The sequence below is a fragment of the Sciurus carolinensis genome, chromosome 1, assembly GCF_902686445.1.
Source record: "Sciurus carolinensis chromosome 1, mSciCar1.2, whole genome shotgun sequence".
Taxonomy (NCBI): domain Eukaryota; kingdom Metazoa; phylum Chordata; class Mammalia; order Rodentia; family Sciuridae; genus Sciurus; species Sciurus carolinensis.
This window is the reverse complement of record NC_062213.1, coordinates 137,735,173-137,756,250: the sequence shown is the minus strand read 5'-3', so window position 1 is coordinate 137,756,250 and position 21,078 is coordinate 137,735,173. Positions and strand designations below refer to the sequence as shown.

The window sequence follows — 21,078 nt, the reverse complement described above, 5'->3', positions numbered from 1 at the left end:
GTGCTTCAGATTCTCTAGAACTAAGACTGGATACCCATTCTACCACACCACTGAAACCATTTAGAGTAAACATCACCTGCCATGGGTTACAAGGAACACTTCTTGGGCTTCTTGACTCAGCAGTGTTTAATGCAGCTGATCCTGCATTAAACAACTGCTTAATGCTTCTGACCTGACACAACTGCTTCTCAGCTTCTGGGACACTACTCCTCTGACTTTCTTCCTACCTCACTGGGCCCCTTTTGGGTCTTCTTTGCTGGCTCCTATTTCATCTGACCTTTAGATGTCAAGGCAGAGTTCATAGCTCTTCTATTCTCCATCCTTCAGTCTAGAAGAGCTTTCCAACCCTGTGACTTTAAATAATGTCCAACATGGTGGGGACTTTTGCATCTTCAAAAAACCTCTCTTGAATAAACTCCCTTATCCAACCTCTTCCTTGAAACTCCACATGCATGTCTAATAGGTTTCTCAAACCTGTCCTCCACCTGCTCCTCTGCCCTTCTTAATGCAACAATCTAAATACATCCATTCAAATGCTTCAGTTGTTATCCATAGTGCTTTCAGGGGTTCCCCACCTTGACTGTGCAGTCAGATGAGCTGGAGAGCTCTACATAACTTCTGCTTAGCTCCCAGCCCCTACACACTCTGGTTTAATTGGTCTGGGGTACAAACTGGGCATCAGGGTTTGATAAGCCTCCCAGGTGATTTTCACATGCAGCAAAGGGTGGAAACCACTGCTCTAGAGCACTCTTCCATTTCTCCTTTCCTTCAGTCCTCATGTCCAGTTTATCAAGTCTTCCTTCAACTCACACCATGAAGTGGACTTCATCTCTGTTCCTACTGCAGCTGCTCTGGCCCAAACACATCATCTCTTACCTGACAACAGCAACAGCTTCCCAATGTTCTACATCATAGCTGAAGGGGAAATTTTATTAACTATTCTTAACTAATGTCACAAGTCAGACATCATTTCCCTGCTTAAAACACTTTGGGGACTTTCCCCTACCCTCAGAATAAAATTTAACTCTTTAATGGTTGTCTAAAAGACTTCTTCTGCCCACTCCTTCTCATACCCTCTTCTGCTTCCTCACTACGCCATGACTGCATTCCCAGCCCTAGGACATTCCCCCTTCTGGGGTTTTTACCCAACCACCTCCTGCTCCTTCCCCAACTCTTCACCTATCTGGCTTCCCCTCACCATCCTTCATATCTCAGTTCAAATGTCACCTTTATAGGGAAGACTAATACTCCCTTACATGTGGCCTTCCCCTCTGCCTCTTCTATCCCTTTGCTTCCTTCATGGTTGAGACCATAGTCTCTATGGGTCTTCCCTCCAAGAGAGCTTCACCAAGCCCCAGTGTGGCTCATAACTATATGCCACAGCACACAGAGAGCTGCCTAACACAGAATAGGTCCAAGGGGACATTTCTGGGAAAAATGGGTCAGTGAATAAGAAAACAACCCTGACTACATGAATCTTTCCCTTAGTATGTATACTTTATATCAAATAATGAGAATAATATTAAAAACACAATCATAGAAAGTCTAAAATATTGATATGAAAAACTGAATTAAAAATATATTCAAATCTTGCTTAGGTAAGACACTTTAGAGGACTTGTAGGTAATTTAGTTGACTGGTGGTAAGTGATAGAAATTTTATTTTGTTTTATCCACTATTCCTTATGTATTTCCAAAGGAGTTTTTCAATGAATTGTTATGATAATTTGCTATCCATTTAGGAGAAAGTTAAAATCCTCCCTCAAAATGAATTTTAAAAAATTAGATACATTAAAAAATAAAATTGATTGCAAAGGATAAAGAATTTTAAAAATAATGTGCGTAAGTACAAAAAAACTCAGAAGCCATGAAAGTGACTGACAGACCTTAATATAAAAATCTAAAATTTCAAAAAATTTAAAGATGAGCAGGCTGAGAGAAAAAAGTCTGCAATATATTTAAGCAGACAAACCTCTACTGTCTATGACCTATAGAAAGCTCCAGCCTATTCATTTTTAAAAAATACATCCCGGGGCTAGGATTATGGCTCAATGGTAGAGCACTCACCTGGCATGTGTAAGGCACTGGGTTCAATTCTCAGCACCACATATAAATAAATGAATAAAATAAAGATCCACCAAAATCTAAAAAAAAAATTTTTTAAATACAACCCAACATAAAAACAGGTAAAGATCTGAACAAAACACTGAATAAAAATTCACTAACATTCAGATTGGTTAAAAAGTCTCTTGACTTTTATTTATCAACAATGGGGTAAAAAAAAAAAAACTTATTGAAAGAAATGTAAATTTTCAAGGGTACTTGAGCAGTACTCTATAAGAGTTTCTGTGGTCTAGGAATCAAACACCCATGGATCTATACTTCAAATTTTAAAATAACTGGTCAAAAAGATGGTTACAAAAATACTGACTGTAGCCCTTTTCATAACTATATACTGACTTGAAAATATCTATGACTAATTTTTTTTAAAGTTAGATACAGTGGGATTCTACTTTTTAAACAATGTCTATATATAAACATTTCAAAATGTCCAGAAGTGTAAGAACCAGAAAACAAGCAAAAATCATAACCTGGTAGCCTCAGTGAAGTATATTATAGGTGATACTAATTTTCTTCATCAAGTTTTCCATTTTCTTCATATAGCAATTAACATGTGACTCCTTGAGTTTTCATTATGAGTCAAGCTATTTCCAAAAGAAAGAGTCTAATATGTATGAGGCAATCAGATCTTCCCTTGCCCTTAGTTTGTGTGGTGGTGGGGGATGGAGAGTGAAGGGAGGTAAGTAGAGAGACTAACATTCAGTGTTCCTGCCCATCAGTCAGGAAGAACGCCTGGGGCAGTACAGCAGATGGAAGACTCTGGGCCAATCCTAACAACTTCCATGTGATTTTTCTCACTCCAATTTCTATACTATTAACTAATTTCCTCATGGTTTTCTAGTCTCATAAGAAGGAAAGAAAAACAATGTCCAATTAGGATCTGAAGTAGCTGAGCCCCAACTAAAGGAAGTTGAGTTAGGGAAGGAAAAAAAGCAAAGAAGTGAACTTTAGTTACCTTCTCAGCATCTCTCTCAGAATAAAAATAATGTGGTCATTCAAATCCTAAGAAGTACCCTAAAGGAAACCAAAGGGACTTTTCATTTTCCAGTAGAGCCACCCATAAAAGATGAACATGTTCATTTTTCAGGAATTTCCCTAAAGACAACCATGCCACTAAGTTCCTATAAAAACACCCCCCACCCGCGTAACCACTTTGTTGCTTCAGACTACCAGGAAAGGAGAACTAGAGCTGCACATTTTTAAAGTGCTTGTTTTTAACAAGCCACACTCCTTTTGAAAATGCAATGAAGAATCAGCTCTCTAGGGTACAGATAAGTACAAAGGAAGCTCCATTTTGAAGTTTATTTTCCAGGGTTCTAAATGCAGTTAAAGCTAGGGACGACAGCTGGAATTATGGCATTTCCTAATCCCAACATTTTCCTTTCTCTCATATCTTTATTAAGAACCTGATTTGATTGGTCCTGCTGATGGCTCTTCCAAAGTAAAATAAGTTATAAATAAATAATACTTTTGCCCTCCAGGAATTGAGTTTACCTTCATTTTATACAAGCCCACCCCAGTGTCATGATAGTACCTAGATTTGTCCCATCTTTAGATCCCTCTAGCTGGAATAGGTGATATGATTTTTTTTTACACCCACTATTTGAACTGTGAGACTTTAAGAACTATTATACTAAGGTCAGTTTACCAGAATCTCCAGCCTCACAAGTTACCAATTATTGCCTGGCAGATGTTTTAGGCTGAAACTGCCAAGATGTATTCAAGGGGAGAAAAAAAAATATTCAACTTTTGAAGGAGAAGAAAGGAAGCAGGTCACCTGACTCAAGGGAAAAGCAGTCTCCTCTGTATCAGGGAGAAGGGGGCTGAGGTCCGAGGTAGAAAAAGATGACAGATGTCAGCTGCTCAGACAAAAGTGGGCTGAGAAAAAAATGGGAAGGAAAAACCCAGATGGTTGCCAAAGCAAACAAACAAACAAGCCAAAAAAAAAAAAAAAAAAAAAAAAAAGCATAGCTTGAACATTTGATACTAAGCAAGTCTAATAAAAAAAATGAAGTCTGGAAATAAAATTACAGTTCTCTATGAGCCCTTAACAGTGGCGTCAGAGCTTTCTAGTCGTTGAATGTTTCAGAATGGACACATGGAACTCAGACTCTAGGCCTTAGCTAAAGAGAACAGTCTCCCTGCAGGGAAGAGCCCACTTTTTTTCTTTTAATTTGTTCTAATTTGTTGTATATGACAGTAGAATCATCTTGATAGATCATACATAAATGGAGTATAATCTCTATTTTTCTGATTATACATATTGTAGGATCACATTGGTCATGCAGTCATACATGTACATGAGGTAATAATGTGTGTTTCACTCTACTATCATTCCTACCCTCATACCCCTGCCCCTCCCTTCACTCTCTTCTACCGAAAATTAAAGTAACTCTATTCTTCCCTATCCCCTCTCCCTTATTGTGAATTAGCATCTGCATATCAGAGAAAACATTCGGCCTTTGGTTTTTTGGATTTGGCTTATTTCGCTTAGCATGATATTCTCTAACTACATCCATTTACCAACAAATACCATAATTTTATTCTTCTGAACCTCAATCGCCAACAAGATTTTCTTCGGTCACTGTTTTACTCTGAAAACCACAGACACAAGAAGCCACCTTTTTCCCCCCTTTTTCTCTAAATTGTAAGACTATTCTTAATCTGGGTTTCACTTCACAGAGGAGCGATTAAGCAAAGAGATTAGCTTGTGAATATGACCATCTCTGACTTTCAGTTCCCTATTCTCTATCACTCTGCTCAAAATTTGTCCCCCAACTCTTCTTACTTGCTTCATTAGGATACTTTTGATCTACTAAATTATTTGTATTTAAAGAAAGACACTTTTTATATGATCCTCCTTGGGAGGAAAGAATGCGACCACCTCAAACTCTTTATCAGGATTGACCAATTTTTCAGATGGAGGTTAATTTAAATTGGCATTATCATAAAGCCCTCTGTTTAGAATGATTAGAGATAGTATGGAAACTGTATGCTGTTTTTAAAGAGACTTGTCCATAGAACCTGCTGAATGGTTTATGGGGAAAGGGCCCAGAGAAAGTTCATTGCAATGACTCCTCTTAAGGTATAAAGAGGAAGATAAGCTAAAATCTCAACAGACCTCTGGCTTGACAGAGGGGAAAAAAACACTGCCAGAGGCCCAAAACTTGTGCTGCCTGATTAGCACATCACAGAGATAGTGAGCAGTTCTTGGCACTGAAGTCCACATCCCACTTCTGGGGAGAATTATGTACTTAGTCCTTTCTACATAAAATATCAGAATGTGCCTTCTGTTATCTACAGACAACCTCTTCCACATCTCCGTTACTAACCTTTTCTTCCATTCTCAATTTATAATGGCACAGACTCTTCTGTTTTCCAATAGTACTGTACAACCAGATATCTACATACAGTAGATTTCAAATCTTAAAGCTTTCAAAAACTATTTATATTCTCACCCAAATATGTATCCTTTATTCTAACAGTGGGTGCTGCTTCTGAAGAGACAGGATATGCAAAAAGCTATATACACCCTGAAGGAAATGTGCTCAGAAAAATACTGGAGTCAAGATAAAAATAGAGATGATACACCACACCCACTATGCACAAGCTCATTCTCCAGCCCAAGCAGAAGAAAGTAAATAAATCCAGAGTCCACTTGCTTCTTTTTTTTAGGATAGTATATTTAGGAGTAGGGCAGATAGAAGTACTGTATTACTTCAGCCCATCTGGACCATTAAAAATAGACACCTCCGCATTAAGAGAATTTTAAAAGTACATGATACATGCCATATTGGTGTGACACAAGTATCCAATTGTCAGTAAAGTTGCACCAACATTACATTTTTTAATGCAAACTTAGTCTTTAAAATATCTAAAAAATCGTAAGTCATACTTGCTGGAAATTAGTTCATCTGGACCGCCATGTAGATGAAGTCAATTCCCCCTCTTGGACTCTGACTTTTCTTGCTAGCTCTAAATCCATTTATAACCTTGAGAGCACCATGCAGGAAAGGCAGGAAAGTTTCAATACTACTTTAAGAAAGTTTAACAACTCACCACTGTATTTGTTTTGAGAGCAGGGAGGCAGAGTCAAGGCCCGTTTGTACTCCCCACTTCAGCTCAAATGAGCTGGTTGGAGCTTTGACCACGGAGGAGGGGCCCCTTGGCAGCGCCATCTGGCTAGACTGTAGGCCTTTTCATAAAGGCAGAGAATCGGGTTAATCACACTCTAACCTCCCACCTGAGAAAAGGACTGTTTGTTCTGGACGGCAAAGCCCAGCCTTATTTAAACAACTGTAAGCATGCCCTAGGTAGCAAGAAAGTTCTTGTCTAGGATAGTAAAACCATTGCCCCTCAGAGAACTTCTCCAGAGTCTAGTATACTAAAAGATGCAGCCCAGCCACCTCACCTGACTGTTAACCTGAAAGCACATGATCTTCTTTCTGGGTTCCTTGCCGGTGGAAAACGATAAGGCTGCCGGGCCCTGCCTCCGCCTTCACAACTTTTCACCGCTCTGAGAATTGGGAGGAGCAGGAAAAATTGTTCAAAGAACACCCATTCCGGTATCGCGGGGATCGAGCCCCCAGAGGTTGGGGCCCCTGCTTTTCTTACCTTCCCTCCAGTTTCCGGGTGCTCACAGATCGCGACCCGACAGCAGGCGCGGTGTGTCACCGGTGCGGGGGACACTGCTCGCGCTGCTGAAAGCGCTGTTTGTGTCCAGCGATCGCGGCGCGTGGCCAGTCGCTCCCGCCCCGCCCCAAGACACAACCTACACCGGTAGCCTCCAGCCTGAGCCGAGCGAGCCGGCAAGTGCGGCTCGGAGCTTCTCAGTCTGAAGTGTTGGAGGATTCTCTCTACGCATCAGCTAGCCGGCTTCTACGAGCTCCTGCAGGCGGGAGGCAGCAGGGTATGGAGCCCAGGGTAGGCGCGAGAAGCCGGAGGAAAGGAGCAGCCCGGGAGGAGGTGGCCAGGACCCGCACAGGGACGGGAATCGAGGGCGGGAGAGCTGCAGCGTGCTCCGGGGTACTGACCTGTGGCGCAGCCCCCTGGACAGGCCCGAGGCGCGGTTCCACACCGGCAGATCCAGTGACTCCCCTCCTCGAGGCATCGCGCAGGCCGAAGCCGCAGGAAGTGGACGCGCGCTGTACTTGGGACGGCTACACCTGCCTAGGTCCCTGACTCCGGAGTCCGGGTCCTTGGAACCCTTGGAACCCAGCAATGCGGCTCGGCCCCACCCACCGCGGTCGGGGGTGTCTCCCCCGAGGCAAAACAGGTCAGAAACCTTTATAAAGGGAACTCGGCCGGGGAGCGCTGTTGCGAGGGAGCCCACGCACCCTCCACCCCGCCTCCCGGCACGCCCTGCCCTCCGTGGTTCCTGCTTTTCAGCCCGTTTCTGACATTTCCGTTCTTTCCTTCACTCTTGCAGGCGATCACTCCTTGTTTTCCACGTCCTTTCATTTGTCAGTTTCTTTGCTCATTTCTATTTTGATGCGAACGGAAACACTCACTGAGCACCAGCTGGAGTATTGGTACTGTACTTTGTTCCCCAGGGTGAGGAAAAAAACCGTCCTCTTCCTCTAGGGCTTCTCATAAAACGGACAAGTTAATTCGTTCCGGAATGTCTTTATTCTGGAAAAAAATGTATATATGGCCAGAAAACTCCATGACAAGGGTCATGTTTCTGAGATGTGATGGATGCACAGGAAAAAGCAAGATGAAACGACCTTCGCTCGCGACGCGCAGCCGGAGCGAGTCCCGGGTGCCGGCATCGAGTGTCCGAGTGGTCCAGGGAGGGCGCAGATCCAACACTGCCTGTGGCGCGGGACTCCGTAAGCCCAGGCACCCGACCGCAGTCGACACTACTCTTCCCTCTTGTTGCACGGAAAGAGGACGCCTGTGGGAAACGGGTCAAGACGATTGGTCACCACTCGTGAATCTTACAGAAGGTTGCGGGCACACTCCCAAAGGCTGTGTTGCTCAACACAAGGTGAGGTTGACTTGGCAGTTTGGATGCAACGGCCAAAAGCTGCTTCCCTGAAGAGTCCCGTCCCTGTCTTTACCAGGTAGCAGCAATAGCAGCAAAAACCTGAGTTCTAGGCTATTTGGATAGGCAAGTGTATAAGAGATTTCCGGGTTAAGCAAAGAATATTCTGTCGGAAGTCTCAGCATATTAGACACTCAGAAACAGGAGACAGCTGGACAGAACGACGTGTATAAAAGTATGCAAATTTGACCCTCTTTAAAAAGCCACTTACAAAGGACTTTTAGACAAAAATGCCTTATTTCAGACCCCCCACCCCATCAGAAGTACCCTTTGAGTACAGAGAGCTTGGAAGAATACGCAGTCACAGTCCCCACAGGTGGGTGGAACAGTGGTGTAGTTGCTTCCTTTTTAGAAAAGGAGAGAAAATGTTACAGCACTATTTTTCTGGAGAGGATGTAGACTTGTGAAGGAGGCAGACTGGCATGCATGACTGGAGAGTGTTAGAGACATAATATAAGAAATTGTGTACGATTTATGAATTTTTATACTAAATAATTTTTAAGGCATTTTAAACTCAAAGACGAATTGTCATGCAGGGACCATCCTAACAGCTCCAAAATGCTGGAACTCCACTAAGGGCAACAATCCTATTAGAAGGAGATTGTAAACTAGGAAAAAGTGTGTGTGTGTGTGTGTGTGTGTGTGTGTGTGTGTTTTCTAAAACCAGGACAATTCTACTTGAATGGCTTACCAGTAAGTAGCTAAAAAAATAAATTCACAGTTAACATTGCATTTATTAATTAAGTTCTGTGATGTGCAAAGACTCTGTGCCAGAAGTAACCCTGAATGCATACTAGATACTCAGGTTGATTTACATACTGTAGCTCACCAAGTTCTGAGCATTTTATAGACCATCATCTCCTTTTTGAAGTGAGGAAATGGGTTCAGAGAGGCTTGTCACTTCCAGAAGTCACCCACCCAGTAAGTAGCAGGTCCAAAATTTATATTCAGGTCTCTAAATCTCCAAAACCTTTACACTTACCCCAAGGCTACATTGTTAGGGATATGATTAAAACAATTGCTTTCCTTCAGTAGCTTTCTTGACCTAATTGAATTTTTGTAAACAGTTTCACAAAGTGGAAAAGGGATACATTTACCTCAATAGTTGTAACTAATGATGCATATATTACCAGGAGGTGTGAATGTATCACTTTTAAAATAAGCAGTAAGCAGATTCTCATAGAATTCTGTAGAGAGAAAGAAAATTTCAGAAGATCATGGGTCTCACACTTTGATTGTTCTATTAGTATGATGGGTTACATTAATTTATCTTTGAATGTTGAGTCAGCACTGCATCCCTGGAATGAAGTCCTCTTGGTGTAATATATAATTCTTTTTATATATTGTTGGGTTTTGCTAATATTTTTGTTGAGGATTTTTGCATCTCTCATTTCATGAGAGATGTTTATTGTTTTCATATTAATATCCTTATCTGCTTTTGGCATTAGGATAATTTTGGTCTCAAAGAGTGAGTTGGGAAATAGGCTCTCTGATCCTGTCTTCTGGAAGAGTATCTGCTCTACTGCTGGTGAGGACCTTGTGCTGCTTCAACTCATGGCAAAAAGCAGGACAAGTAGGCACATGTACAAAAGAAAAAAGGGGTCAAACTCCTATGGCAGCACACACATTCATGAGGGCTCCATCCCCATGAACCAAACTTCCCACTAGGCCCAAACTCCCAATACATGAATTTTGGGGGGAATACACTTCAACCATAACTTTTCACTTTTGACCTTCTTCCCAAATTCATGTCCTCCTCACAATGAAAAACAAACCAAAACAAAACATTAATCCATCCTGATAGTTAACTAGTTCCATTATCAACTTCAAAGTCCAAAGTCTTACCTGAAACTCAAGATGAACTCCTTCTAACTTTAAGCCTCTAAGATATTTTGGATAGGGTAGACATTCCTGTTCCAAAAAGGAGAAATAGGCCATATGGAAGGGGTGATCAACCCTAAGCAAATCCAAAAGGATATACATTAAATCCTGAAACACCAGAATCATCTTTTACGCCATGCACAGTCTCCTGGTCACACTGGGGTAGGGGTTGGGCTCTCAAGATCTCAGACAACTCTGGCCCCACAGCTTGGCAGGGCTCAGCCCACATGACTGCTCTCCCAGTGTGGAAATGCACAGATGCTTGAGTTGCACACTGCCAGTGACTCAACTGTTTTGTGATCCCAGCAGATGTTCTGCTCCCACAGCTCTACTAGGTTGAAGCTCTGTGGTGGCTTCTTCCTTATGCAGGTTTCTGACTTAGAAACCCTATGGCGTCTGGATATCCAGAGTTTTAACAAGTTCCCCCAGTGATTCTTATGACCAGAAGATGCTGACCTTCTCAAAGGAGTATCACAATGAAAGCCAACCCTGATCTTCTGGGCTAGGGAAACTGAAGGACTTGGGAAAGTAATGACTTCCACTCCCCATTCCTTCCTACCAATGTTTTTTGAAGTTCTTCATGGTGCATATGCTTATACAAGGAGAAATTAGAAATAGCTCATAACCTTTCTGTCTACCTAGATCAGGCTATTGTTGGGCTTGAGAACAGTTAAGAAAGTTAGTACTGTTACTTTCAAGAAATAGTAGAGCTATTCTCTCATGGCAGCATTACTAAAAATTAGGCCTTGGAACTTATCAGGGAGTCCTGCCACAATAAGAAAGTTTGAAGAATCAGAAGAGAAGCATGAAGCCACCAAGTCACTGATTGTAATTCCACAGAAGAAACAGTGAATGTGGAGCAAAGCAAAACTCCAGGCCCACCCCTGATTGAGGGGTTCATGCTGCCACTGACGTATTATTGTTAGTCCAGAAATCTCTCAAGGAGTAACAAAAGGACTTATCAAATAATAACATGATTTTAAAATTCATTTTGTATCCTAGTAAATTCTAAAGATGACTGTAATGCAAATATTTGAATTAAGTCCTCCCAAGTACTCACCAGGAGGTTGAAATTTTTCATTTTTTAAAAGCCACCAGAGTTGGGCATGGTGGTACATGCCTGTAATCCCAGTGACTGGGAAGGCAGAGGCAGGAGGATCATGAGTTCAAAGCCAGCCTCAGCAATTTAGCAAGGTGCTAAGCAACTCAGTGAGACCCTGTCTCTAAATAAAATACAAAAAAGGGCTGGGGATGTGGCTCAGTGGATAAGCACACCTGGGTTCAATCCTCAGCACCAAAAAGTTAAAAAATTAAAAATTTAAGTAAAAGTCCCAAGAACTACAAAAATAGCTTATGCCTTTGCAGAACCTCACAGTTCAACACCTAGAATCATTATTGTAAATAGTAAGATTTCAGTCTCTCAAAGCCACCTTCATTAAGCCTTTAAAAGAAGAAATTTAAAAATCAGTTTCTTTAGAAAAAAGTTTACTTTGAGAAAACTTTTATTACACATATTGAACTCGTTTTTATTTGAACAAATAATACATAAAACAAATATTCATGTTGTGAAATCCCTGCACTTACCCATCAATGGTCTATGAAGGGTAGGGAATATGTTTGTATATTTTTTAAAATATATTTTTTAGTTGTAGATGGACACAATACCTTTATTTTATTTATTTATTTTTATGTGGTACTGAGGATCAAACCCAGGGCCTCACATGTGCCAGGCAAGCACTCTGCCTCCAAGCCACAGACCCAGCCTGTTTTTATATATTTTTAAGGCACACATTTCTGACTTGTTTTTAAATTTTGAGCATAATTGTTGTCCAACATATTTTCTGCATGAGTTATAGAAACTTGTTCCATAAAACCACAGCTCCTGACCCCAAATTGCCTTACTGTGAAACTGCGTGTGCCTAGGAAATGTACAGCACATACAAGTTTTCACAAAGTCACAAAAGTATCAATAACATAATCTTTATTTCATATACAATTGGTATATAGTTTAATTTTCACTTTATGTATAGAAATCCTTTCAACTTTGTACTTTAACACTGACAGAAAAGAGAAAAATTATAAATGTATATTAAAATACCCAATATTCTCCAGAACTAAAAGCAGAATGGAATAACAATTGTCTTTCAGAACCAAATGTCACCCTGTTCGCTGGTGATAGTTGTTTCATTCTTGTTCAGTCCTTTAAGAGAAGATTTAAAAATGCAGTGATCAGTGGCTATACAGTAACCATCCCCATTCCTTAGGGGATGGACACTGAGTTGTCCAAGGTCACTGTCAGACCAGGGATTGCTTTTCACTGAGAACCCAATCCCTACGAGCAGAGTAAAGAGGGGCACAGAGAACACATTCAAACATTATGACATAATAAATAAGAAAGAACAATAATCCAATGGCTTCCTTCATCAAAATTACTCTTTAAAAATAAACCCAGTATAAAGCAGCAAGGACATTAAGTATGATTTCAAAAATGTAAAATGCTCTTGGTGAGCTATAGCTATAATTAGCTCAAAATAATAGTATTTGAACATACTACACCTGATCTCAAAATCTCCAAATAGTCTCTCAACTCAGCTACAAATTATCTTTTCCTCTAGAACACAGATAAACCTGAGAGCTACTTTTTACAACAGCAGAATAAACATACTGGAGATTCCTCTTCTAATCTGTATTTTCCAGAATTGGGCAAGTCCTTGCACTCTGATATAAAGGTGTGAAGTTCCGTCTCTGGGAAGCCATGCTGTTGGTAGTGCTATGAGAAGAAGGGAAAGCTCTCATTAGTAAAGCCCTTGAAAACAGCTTGATTCCCAATGCAAAATGGACCATTTGACAAGGGTTGGGGTTTTCCTAGAGGGACAGTTTAGTTTAGGGAGATGCTGCCTCTGGAGTCACCCTTAGGCTTGGCTGATGTAAAGTGGACCAGGGACTCTAGAGCTGCCTTCCTCAGCTCTTCCATTCCAAGTCCACTTCAGCCCACAGTGGGCATTGGAGTCTGACTATGCACCTATCTCCCTTCTGGAGAGATTCCAGTCAGCCACATGCAAAACTTAGGACCCTCTGTCACCACTGCAGCTTCATGACTTCTGTGTCTTTGTGAAGGAAGTTTCTTGAATGAAACCCAACTAATCTAGATTGATGGGGGGTGTTGTTGGGGGCAGAGGGGCGGGCATCCCTAGTCTTCCCCAGATGACCTCAGCACACAGCTTTTGACACTCCTGAGCTGGTGCAGGCTTCTGGACAAAGATCTGAATGAAATAAGGCATGTTTTCTAACTGTGGACCCTTTTGGAGTTACTCATCCAGGGAGACAGGTTTGCTTAACGGCCACATGAAGCATAAAAATATGGGGCATGAGATCTTTAGGACATTCCCTGAATAGAAAGGATAAGAAATAACTTGACCATTTAGCAAGTGCTCTGAACCCAGGGAGAGAGGGTAACATCTAAAATGTTACTGTGTAAAATGTCACATGTAAAATGTTAATGATTAGCTTGTGTAATCAAGGGTTACTCTTAGCCATCTGGGATGTCACCTTTGAATGACACAATTCTCTGCACACAGAGTTGAAGATACTGAACTTTAAGAGCACCATGGGGAGGTACTTGGATACTTATATCTGCATTGTTTCCCAGTCACCTTGAGCACCAAAGTACACATCTGCCAAGCAAGAATTGAAGAGAACAAGGAGGATGCTCAATCCCTGAAAGTTGGTCAAGAATGAAGTCATGGCCCAGGCTTCACAAGCAAGGTGTTCATAATTATTCACTCCAAATTGGCCTTCTCTTCAATGCTGGATCAATCTTATTTCCATATTTTCATTTTCAGAAAGTCAAGTCCCCAAGGGGAAGTGTCGATTCCAATAGTAGACTTAACAGTATAAGGTTATTAGAAATTTAAATATATAAAGATATTTATTCTACCATTCCATATTTTAAGGGACTCAAGTGGATTTTTAAAAATATCCTATATGAATCACAATAGCTTTTTAAATCAGGTTTCTGGCCGTATAAAGCATACAGTACCTGACATACCAATCCTTTTGCTGGTCCAGAGGCTGAGCCCCTGGGGACGGGCCCTGCAGAGCCTTGCTCTGTAATGGATTCGGAGACAGCATACACCAAAGGGAGAGCTCAATTTTTCTTTATAAAATTTGATTTTTAAAGTTACCCACAAAATTCTGGTTTTCTGCAATTCCAGCTCTTTTATTCACCCAATACCTACTGACCCTTGTAATTCTAGTAAAATGTTAGAAAAGTTGCTTGTGGGAGCACAGTTACTTACAGACAAGACTCTGGAAACTGTATTTCACCTTCACTTCTGTTTTTGTCTCTAAATGAGGCCCTTCTCTACCCTGAAGAAGTTAACGCCCATCAACTTTCTCCTCTTCTTTGGTACTAAATGTTATTGTCAAAATCTAGGCGAATGTTGGTATGTATGGCTCTTGGTAAACCTACCTTAATTGTTTCATATGTATCCGTAATCAGCGCAATGAAAAGGCTTAAAATCATGTATATAAAGAGGCTGATGAACGAGTAGAGGTAAATTCTACTAAACAGCCAGACCAAGTAACTTTTTTCCTGCATTTTTGCAAATGTGGCAAACATATCATCTCCATTTATCAGAGAGAAAAGACACTCAGAGACCCTGTTCAGAGAACGGAACTGGAAAAAGAAAAGAGAAAAATTCACTTTCTTCCACATTCCTTCCCATTGGAGACCTGTGTTCATAACATTACTTTAAAAATAATGGGACCAAATATTCCAAGTTACCCTTTTCAAACAAATAACCTGAGGCAGTCAGAGCATTTGTTTTGTGATACATATACCATGCACAGACCTACTGCTTTTTTTTTCTGGGACAAGCAGACCTTTCTTGGTGCTCCTCTTAATTGGAGCAGCCTGAATGGAAGGCAGAGGGAGCAATTCTGTACCTGTGGGACTTTCTGAGATAAGCCTTCCCCTTCCTCTTTACCTTCATAGAAAGAGACCCTGGAAATGCTTCTGCAGAGATGCCTGAGTCCCAATCAGACACACGCATATGTCTCATTTAAAAGCTTATTCCATTTAAGATAAAATATCATTTTCGAGACTACACCCCTGCTAACAAAGTTTTCAAATATTGCTACCAGCTTCTCAATATACAACTTTGTTTTTTAATAAAGTCACATTTTGACAAGGCTTAGGCCATGTCCTGCTCTGATATATACTGATAAATCAAATTGACCAAACTTTGCTGGTAGTAGAAAGAACTTAATAATTGACATATTCCAAACAGAATTTGGAGTAGTTGAGCAAATCAATGATTCTTTCAAGTTGGTCACACTGTTCTAGTTTATAAATATGGCAACAGATATACTATCCTCCACATTTTAAGGCTGAATCACAAAATAAAAGAAGTTCCTTTAAAAAGGATAAGCAAGCCATTGGTTCTACTCTAAGAGCTTGGTAACAACAACAGGAAAAGTGTGGTTTATCAGTACCTTGTCATGGTAAGGGCCCAGCACAATCCATCCACAGAAGCAATAGCCTAAATAAATCATAGCTGCACAGCAGCAAAACCTGATGACATTGGGCAGCGCTGCCTGAAGGGTCAGAATAAGGAGCTGGGAAAGTGAGAGAGGTCATTAGAATCCCCTTGTCCTTGGTCCAAAGCAGAGCAATAACTGTGAAACAAATGCCAGGAGCACAGCAAGTCATGCACTTCCTTACATTGTACTTCTGGAAGAAACCGAGGTACCGGATGACTCCAAGCCACACAAGCATGGTAGAAGTTCCAAGAAATATGCTACAGACATCATAACTTGTTAGACTCTATGGAGTGGGAAAAAAAAATAGTTAAACAGCAAAGTCATCTGGGCCAGATATATCAGGTAGCTCAGAGCCAGGCACTGTCCAGGTGCTCAGGATAGAGCAGTGAACAAACACACACGATTCCCTGCCCTCCTGGGGCTGACATTCTAGTGGGGACGGGTGGGGGGAGGTGGGTGTTCAGAGAGATAGCTGGTGGTAAAGGCTGAGAAGAAAAGCCAGGGAGGGGATAAGGAATGGGTACAGGTTCATAATTTGAAATAGAGTGACCAGGGATGATCTCAATGAAAAGGTAGCACATGAGCAAATATCTGAAAGGAATGAGAAAGCAGGTCAAGCAAAAATCTTGGGGAGAAACTTTCCAGGCAGAGGCACCAACAAGTACAAGTTCCTGAGGCAGGAGGGAGCCTGGTGAGAAAGGGATCAACTGGTAGAATATGGAGACACAAAGTAAGGATAGTGTGGGACCTCATAGTCAAATGTCTGCTACAACTGAGAGCAGATTGTTAGAGGAGGGATCGGGGGTGCTAGTGAAATAACCGGTAAGAGCTGGTGATGACTGAGAACAGACTGGGAATAGTGGTAGGAATGAGGTGATTTTTAAAGGTAGAACAATATGGTTTCCTCTTGGGTTACATGTGAGAGGGGAAATTAGTAAAAGAGAGGAATTCTTGATGAATCTATGGTTTTTGGCTTGAGCAACTGAAGAGGGTTGACATTAACTGGAATTGGAAAGGCCATGGAAGAAGCAGGTTTGGATAGTGGAAGTAGGGATTCTAGTTCTGCTTCAGGGAAGTTAAATTTGGGAGGACAAATAGATATCTATGTGGAGAGGTTGCATACACATTTGGATTCTCAGGTCTGGAATCCAGAGAATTCCAAGGTGCAGATATACATTTGGGAACATTAGCTAATAGATACTAGATGATATTACCAAGGCAGTGGCAGAAAAGAGAAAGTGCACAAGCACTACACCTTGAAGGTTGGCAAGATGAAGGGGAACTAGCAAGGGAAAGTCCAAGTTCAGGAGAAAAACCAAGGAAGTCCAAGTTCAGGTAAGTGACAGCATTGTGAAAAAGTGCCAACGAAGAGAATGCTACACAGTGTTAAAAGCTGCTGATAGGTCAAGATGGGGATAAATAATTGATTCATGGATTTAGCAATGTGGGAGATTACTGGAAGAAACACTCCATGGAGTGGTAGGGCAGCCTGATCAGAACAGATAAAAGGGAAAACAGCCAGGTACAATGGTGCACACCTGTAATCCCAGTGGCTTGGGAGGCTGAGGCAGGAGGATACAGAGTTCAAAGCCAGCCTCAGCAAAAGCGAGGCACTAAGCAATTCAGTGAGATCCTGTCTCTAAATAAAATACAGAATAGGGCTGGGGATGTAGCTCAGTGGTCGAGTGCCTCTGAGTTCAATCCCGGGTACCCAAAGGGAAAAAAAGGGGGGGTGGGGGAGGAACAGAATCACAAGCAATGAGATAACTACTTTTTTGAGGACCTTTGCTATAAAAAGGGGAGCAGAGAAATGGGGCAGAAGCTGGATAGAGAAATAAAGCTGAGATTTTTATCTCTCTGAAAGGAGAAACATGCTATGGAATGACTAGCTGGGAGGGAGAGGGAAATTGATGATTCAGAGAGAAGGAAGATTAGCTGGACCTATGACGATGATTAAGTGATTGGAAATGGCACCTGGTAGGCAAGTGGAGGGATTGGGCCGAGATACTAGTCTGAACTATTCACAGTAAAAGAGAAAAAAAAAAAAAAAACAGAAGGTATGGGTACTTAGGCTTATAGGTAGATAAAGTGATGTGGGAGTTTGCCAAAGTTCTGTTGCTGTTTTTATTTTTTTTTTCCTCTTGGTCTTATGAAATAAAAAGGTTGGTCATCAGCTGAGAGTGAGGGTGTTAGAGGTTTCAGAAGAGAAGAAATGATCATCTGAAGGAGGAGTGAACAGTCCAGAAAATGGAGAAAGTTTATTGGACACCCATAGGGCTCATGAAGATTAATGATCACTGAATTTGGTAAAAATAAAAACATGCTGCAAATCTATCACTCCTTTTTCTTTTCCTTTTTTTTTTGGTTCCTGAGGGTAAATGACATATACTCCAGTCACGTATGATGGCAGCTGCACAGTGTCAATCTAAACCCGTTATCTACTTCCTCAGCACATAAAGAAGCCATAAAGAAGAAAATAGTATGACATTTGCAAATAAATGGATGGAATTGGAGAATGTCATGCTAAGCAAAACAAGCCAATCCCCCAAAACCAAAGGCCGAATGTTTTCCCTGATAAGTGGAGAATGATATATATATAATGGGGTTGGGGGGTGGGGGGAGTGAGAGAAGAATGGAGGAACTTTGGATTATGTAGAGGGAAATGAGGGGAGTATGAAAAATGGTGGAATGAGACAGACATCATTACCCTATGTACATGTATGATTACACAAATGGTATGAATCTACATCATGTATAACTGTGGAAACAGTTACCCCATTTGTGTACAATGAATCAAAATGTAGTCTGTAAAAAATTTAAAAATAAATAAATTAAAAAAAAAAGATTTGAAAAGAAATGAGGTCTACCACTCTTGAACCAAGGCTATAGAACAGGGGAGACTTTCCACCATTACTTGGTGTATATATATTTGGGAATAGTTTCACTTCCCAGCCACCACCCATTTGTGAGGTGACCTGGTATAGATCATGTAGTCAGGTTGAGCCCTTAGGGCCATTTCTGCATTCCTATAATCGATGATCAATCAGAAATCAATACAAGCATCTTAGGGTTCAGCACATTTAGAAAATGGGTCCTTGGCCCAGGATCTGAATATGAATTTTTCTAAGGGAACTGTTCCAAATAAAGGCCATGGCTTATACCATGATTTTCTCCTGGTTTCCCATAGTTCATTTGTTCAAAAATTCATTTTTAAAAAATACATTTTCTGAAATGTCCTGGGCCTATCAAATGTCGTTTTAAAATTTCTCTGCTTTATTGACACAATCTATTCAGCAGGAAACCCATCTCTGATTTTCAGTCTATATTATTTTGCTCTTTGTTAAACAGAAGACAAGAAAAAAAGGATTATCATCTTATCTTGTAGGACTATATCTTTCTCCATGAGCAAAGAAATACATTAGAGTATGTAATAATAATTAATTGGAATACAGATACAAGTTCTTTACAAAAATACATAAATAAACCTAGTTACTCACATCTCCTACCCCTTTGATTCATGAAGCTGGAAAAGGATGTACAGACCTCAAAAGCAAAAGTAAAGCTGTTTTGTTCTCTTGCACTATTTTTACAATATTCATAATATTACAATATTCTGCTTTCTTATTTAAAAAAAAAAAAAAAAAAAAAAAAAAACAGAAAAAAAAAAGAAAACAAAACAGGAGGAACTTGGTCCTTGAGTGACAGCAGGGAGCTGAGCTACTTGCCATCCTAGAATACCCACATTAACTATTACTAAGAGAGAAATAAGCTCCACTTTGATCTGAGCCATGTGTTTGCAGTCTCTGCCCAGGCTCATCATTGACTCCCTATGTGACATAATTAGTTGTATTAAGACTACAAAGTATAAGATGGAGCAAGATTATTTTGAACAGTATTAGTTTTTAATTTGGTTTTTGTTTGGGGGAAAAATTTGTTCCCGAGTTAGGTTAATCATAACTTAAAAAGGATAATCTTGGAACACATCAATGGGAAAAGCAAGTAAATGAGAGTATTTTCTGAATGATAGGAAACAAATGCAAGCACCCATCCCATAGTATCTTGACCTTACTCTCCCCTGTAACTCATTCTTTTTGTGTTGAAGATTTTTATATTTCTCATAAGATTTTTTAAACTCTCACCATTATTATCTTGGTGTGTGTATGAATTTTGTTGTGTCTAAGAATTTACAGGCCCAACGGGAAGAGTTCAGATTGAGAGGGTCTAACAGGGCATTTTTACTGGGCATCTAGTGATTTTGATGCAGTGGTTTATGGATTATATTATTATAATTATATAATTATATTATTATTTATCTGCCTAAGAGACTTCTTGACCTGAGTAAAGAAAATTACTGTTATCATTTTCAACTTTACTCAACATAAAGTTTGGAAGAAATTATTGCTTAGCCTAGTGGGGCACACCTGTAATCTCAGCAGCTGGAGAGGCTGAGGCAGGAGAGGCTGAGGCAGGAGAATCAAATTTCAAAGCCAGCCTGAGCAATTTAGTGAGACTCTAAGCAACTCAGCAAGACCCTGTCTCTAAATAAAATATTTCTAAAAGGCTGAAGATGTGGCTCAGTGGTTAACCACCCCTGGGTTCAATCCCTGGCAGAAAGAAGGAAAGAAATGAATGAATTATAAAATTTTCACATTCTGCAAATATATATTATCATTAATCCAAATATGATACAAATGATGGAAATGTTACTAATCATTAGGAAAAATATTTACCTTCGCTTGAATTTCCATTTTCAGAATTGATCCAATGATTGTCAGTATGTCACTAACGATAATCATAATGTACCATCCATTAACAAATTCCATTTGATCAGAAATAGAAACTTCCTTCTTATAATGGAAGAGGAAAAAACTGACAAATTCCTTTAGAGGAGAAAAGAGAGGCACAGTGAGTTTCCCTGACTATCAAAATGTCATCTGCATTCCCAGAAAGCATCAGCCCCTACCTGCTGAAGCTGGAGTCCTTGAACCACGGACCTGATGCACAGGAGTAATGAAGACAGACAAGTCAGAATGACAGCGGCGTCAAAGATCATCATGTAATGAGTGTTCTTCTGAACTAGAAACAAAGAGCATTACGTAGTGTGTATGTGCAAGACATTAATATGGTGACATCTACTTCTTTTTTAGAATAAATTTAGAAAATTCCAACTTTCTTACCAGAAAGACAACAAAGAAGACCTCACATTCTTCCAACAAGCATTTAAAGGTTGAAAGTTCCTCTTTTGAAAATTGCCATCGCCATCAATCAAAGACCTTTAATTATCAGCTTGTGATCTTTTGTTCTAAATAGAATTATCCTTCCCCCACAGCCAATTAACATTTATTTTCTGGGTATAAATATTCCTTAAGTACCCACTATTCACTTGCCATTTTCTAGAGGTTGGGATAAAATAACAGACAAAGATAGACAAGATTTCTGATCTTCTGGAGTTTCTATTCTACTGCAGTGAGTCAAGAAGTAAATAAG

General features: G+C 40.4%; 2 protein-coding genes across 5 annotated transcripts in view; both read right to left on the bottom strand.

The window, feature by feature from the left end:
• The window catches only part of Mcoln2 (mucolipin TRP cation channel 2), a 62,819-nt gene extending 55,414 nt beyond the window's left edge, over positions 1 to 7,405 (bottom strand). Inside the window, exons 1-2 of one of the 4 annotated variants that reach the window (XM_047559018.1) lie at positions 7,154 to 7,405; positions 6,532 to 6,636 (exon numbers count right to left, since the gene is read on the bottom strand). In XM_047559018.1, coding sequence (XP_047414974.1) covers positions 6,532 to 6,636; positions 7,154 to 7,230 — 182 coding nt within the window. In that variant the 5' untranslated portion in view covers positions 7,231 to 7,405. Of the gene's footprint in view, positions 1 to 6,531; positions 6,637 to 6,734; positions 6,932 to 7,153 lie in introns of those variants that run through there. The other 3 variants (XM_047559012.1, XM_047559025.1, XM_047559031.1) reach the window with 3 other exon arrangements.
• A 4,685-nt stretch (positions 7,406 to 12,090) lies between these two features.
• Mcoln3 (mucolipin TRP cation channel 3) overlaps positions 12,091 to 21,078 on the bottom strand; it is a 28,027-nt gene continuing 19,039 nt past the window's right edge. The window contains exons 8-13 of the mRNA XM_047564390.1: positions 20,555 to 20,667; positions 20,322 to 20,471; positions 15,773 to 15,874; positions 15,544 to 15,666; positions 14,519 to 14,725; positions 12,091 to 12,817 (exon numbers count right to left, since the gene is read on the bottom strand). Of these exons, the coding sequence (XP_047420346.1) occupies positions 12,683 to 12,817; positions 14,519 to 14,725; positions 15,544 to 15,666; positions 15,773 to 15,874; positions 20,322 to 20,471; positions 20,555 to 20,667 (830 nt within the window). The 3' untranslated portion in view covers positions 12,091 to 12,682. The remainder of the gene's footprint in view (positions 12,818 to 14,518; positions 14,726 to 15,543; positions 15,667 to 15,772; positions 15,875 to 20,321; positions 20,472 to 20,554; positions 20,668 to 21,078) is intronic.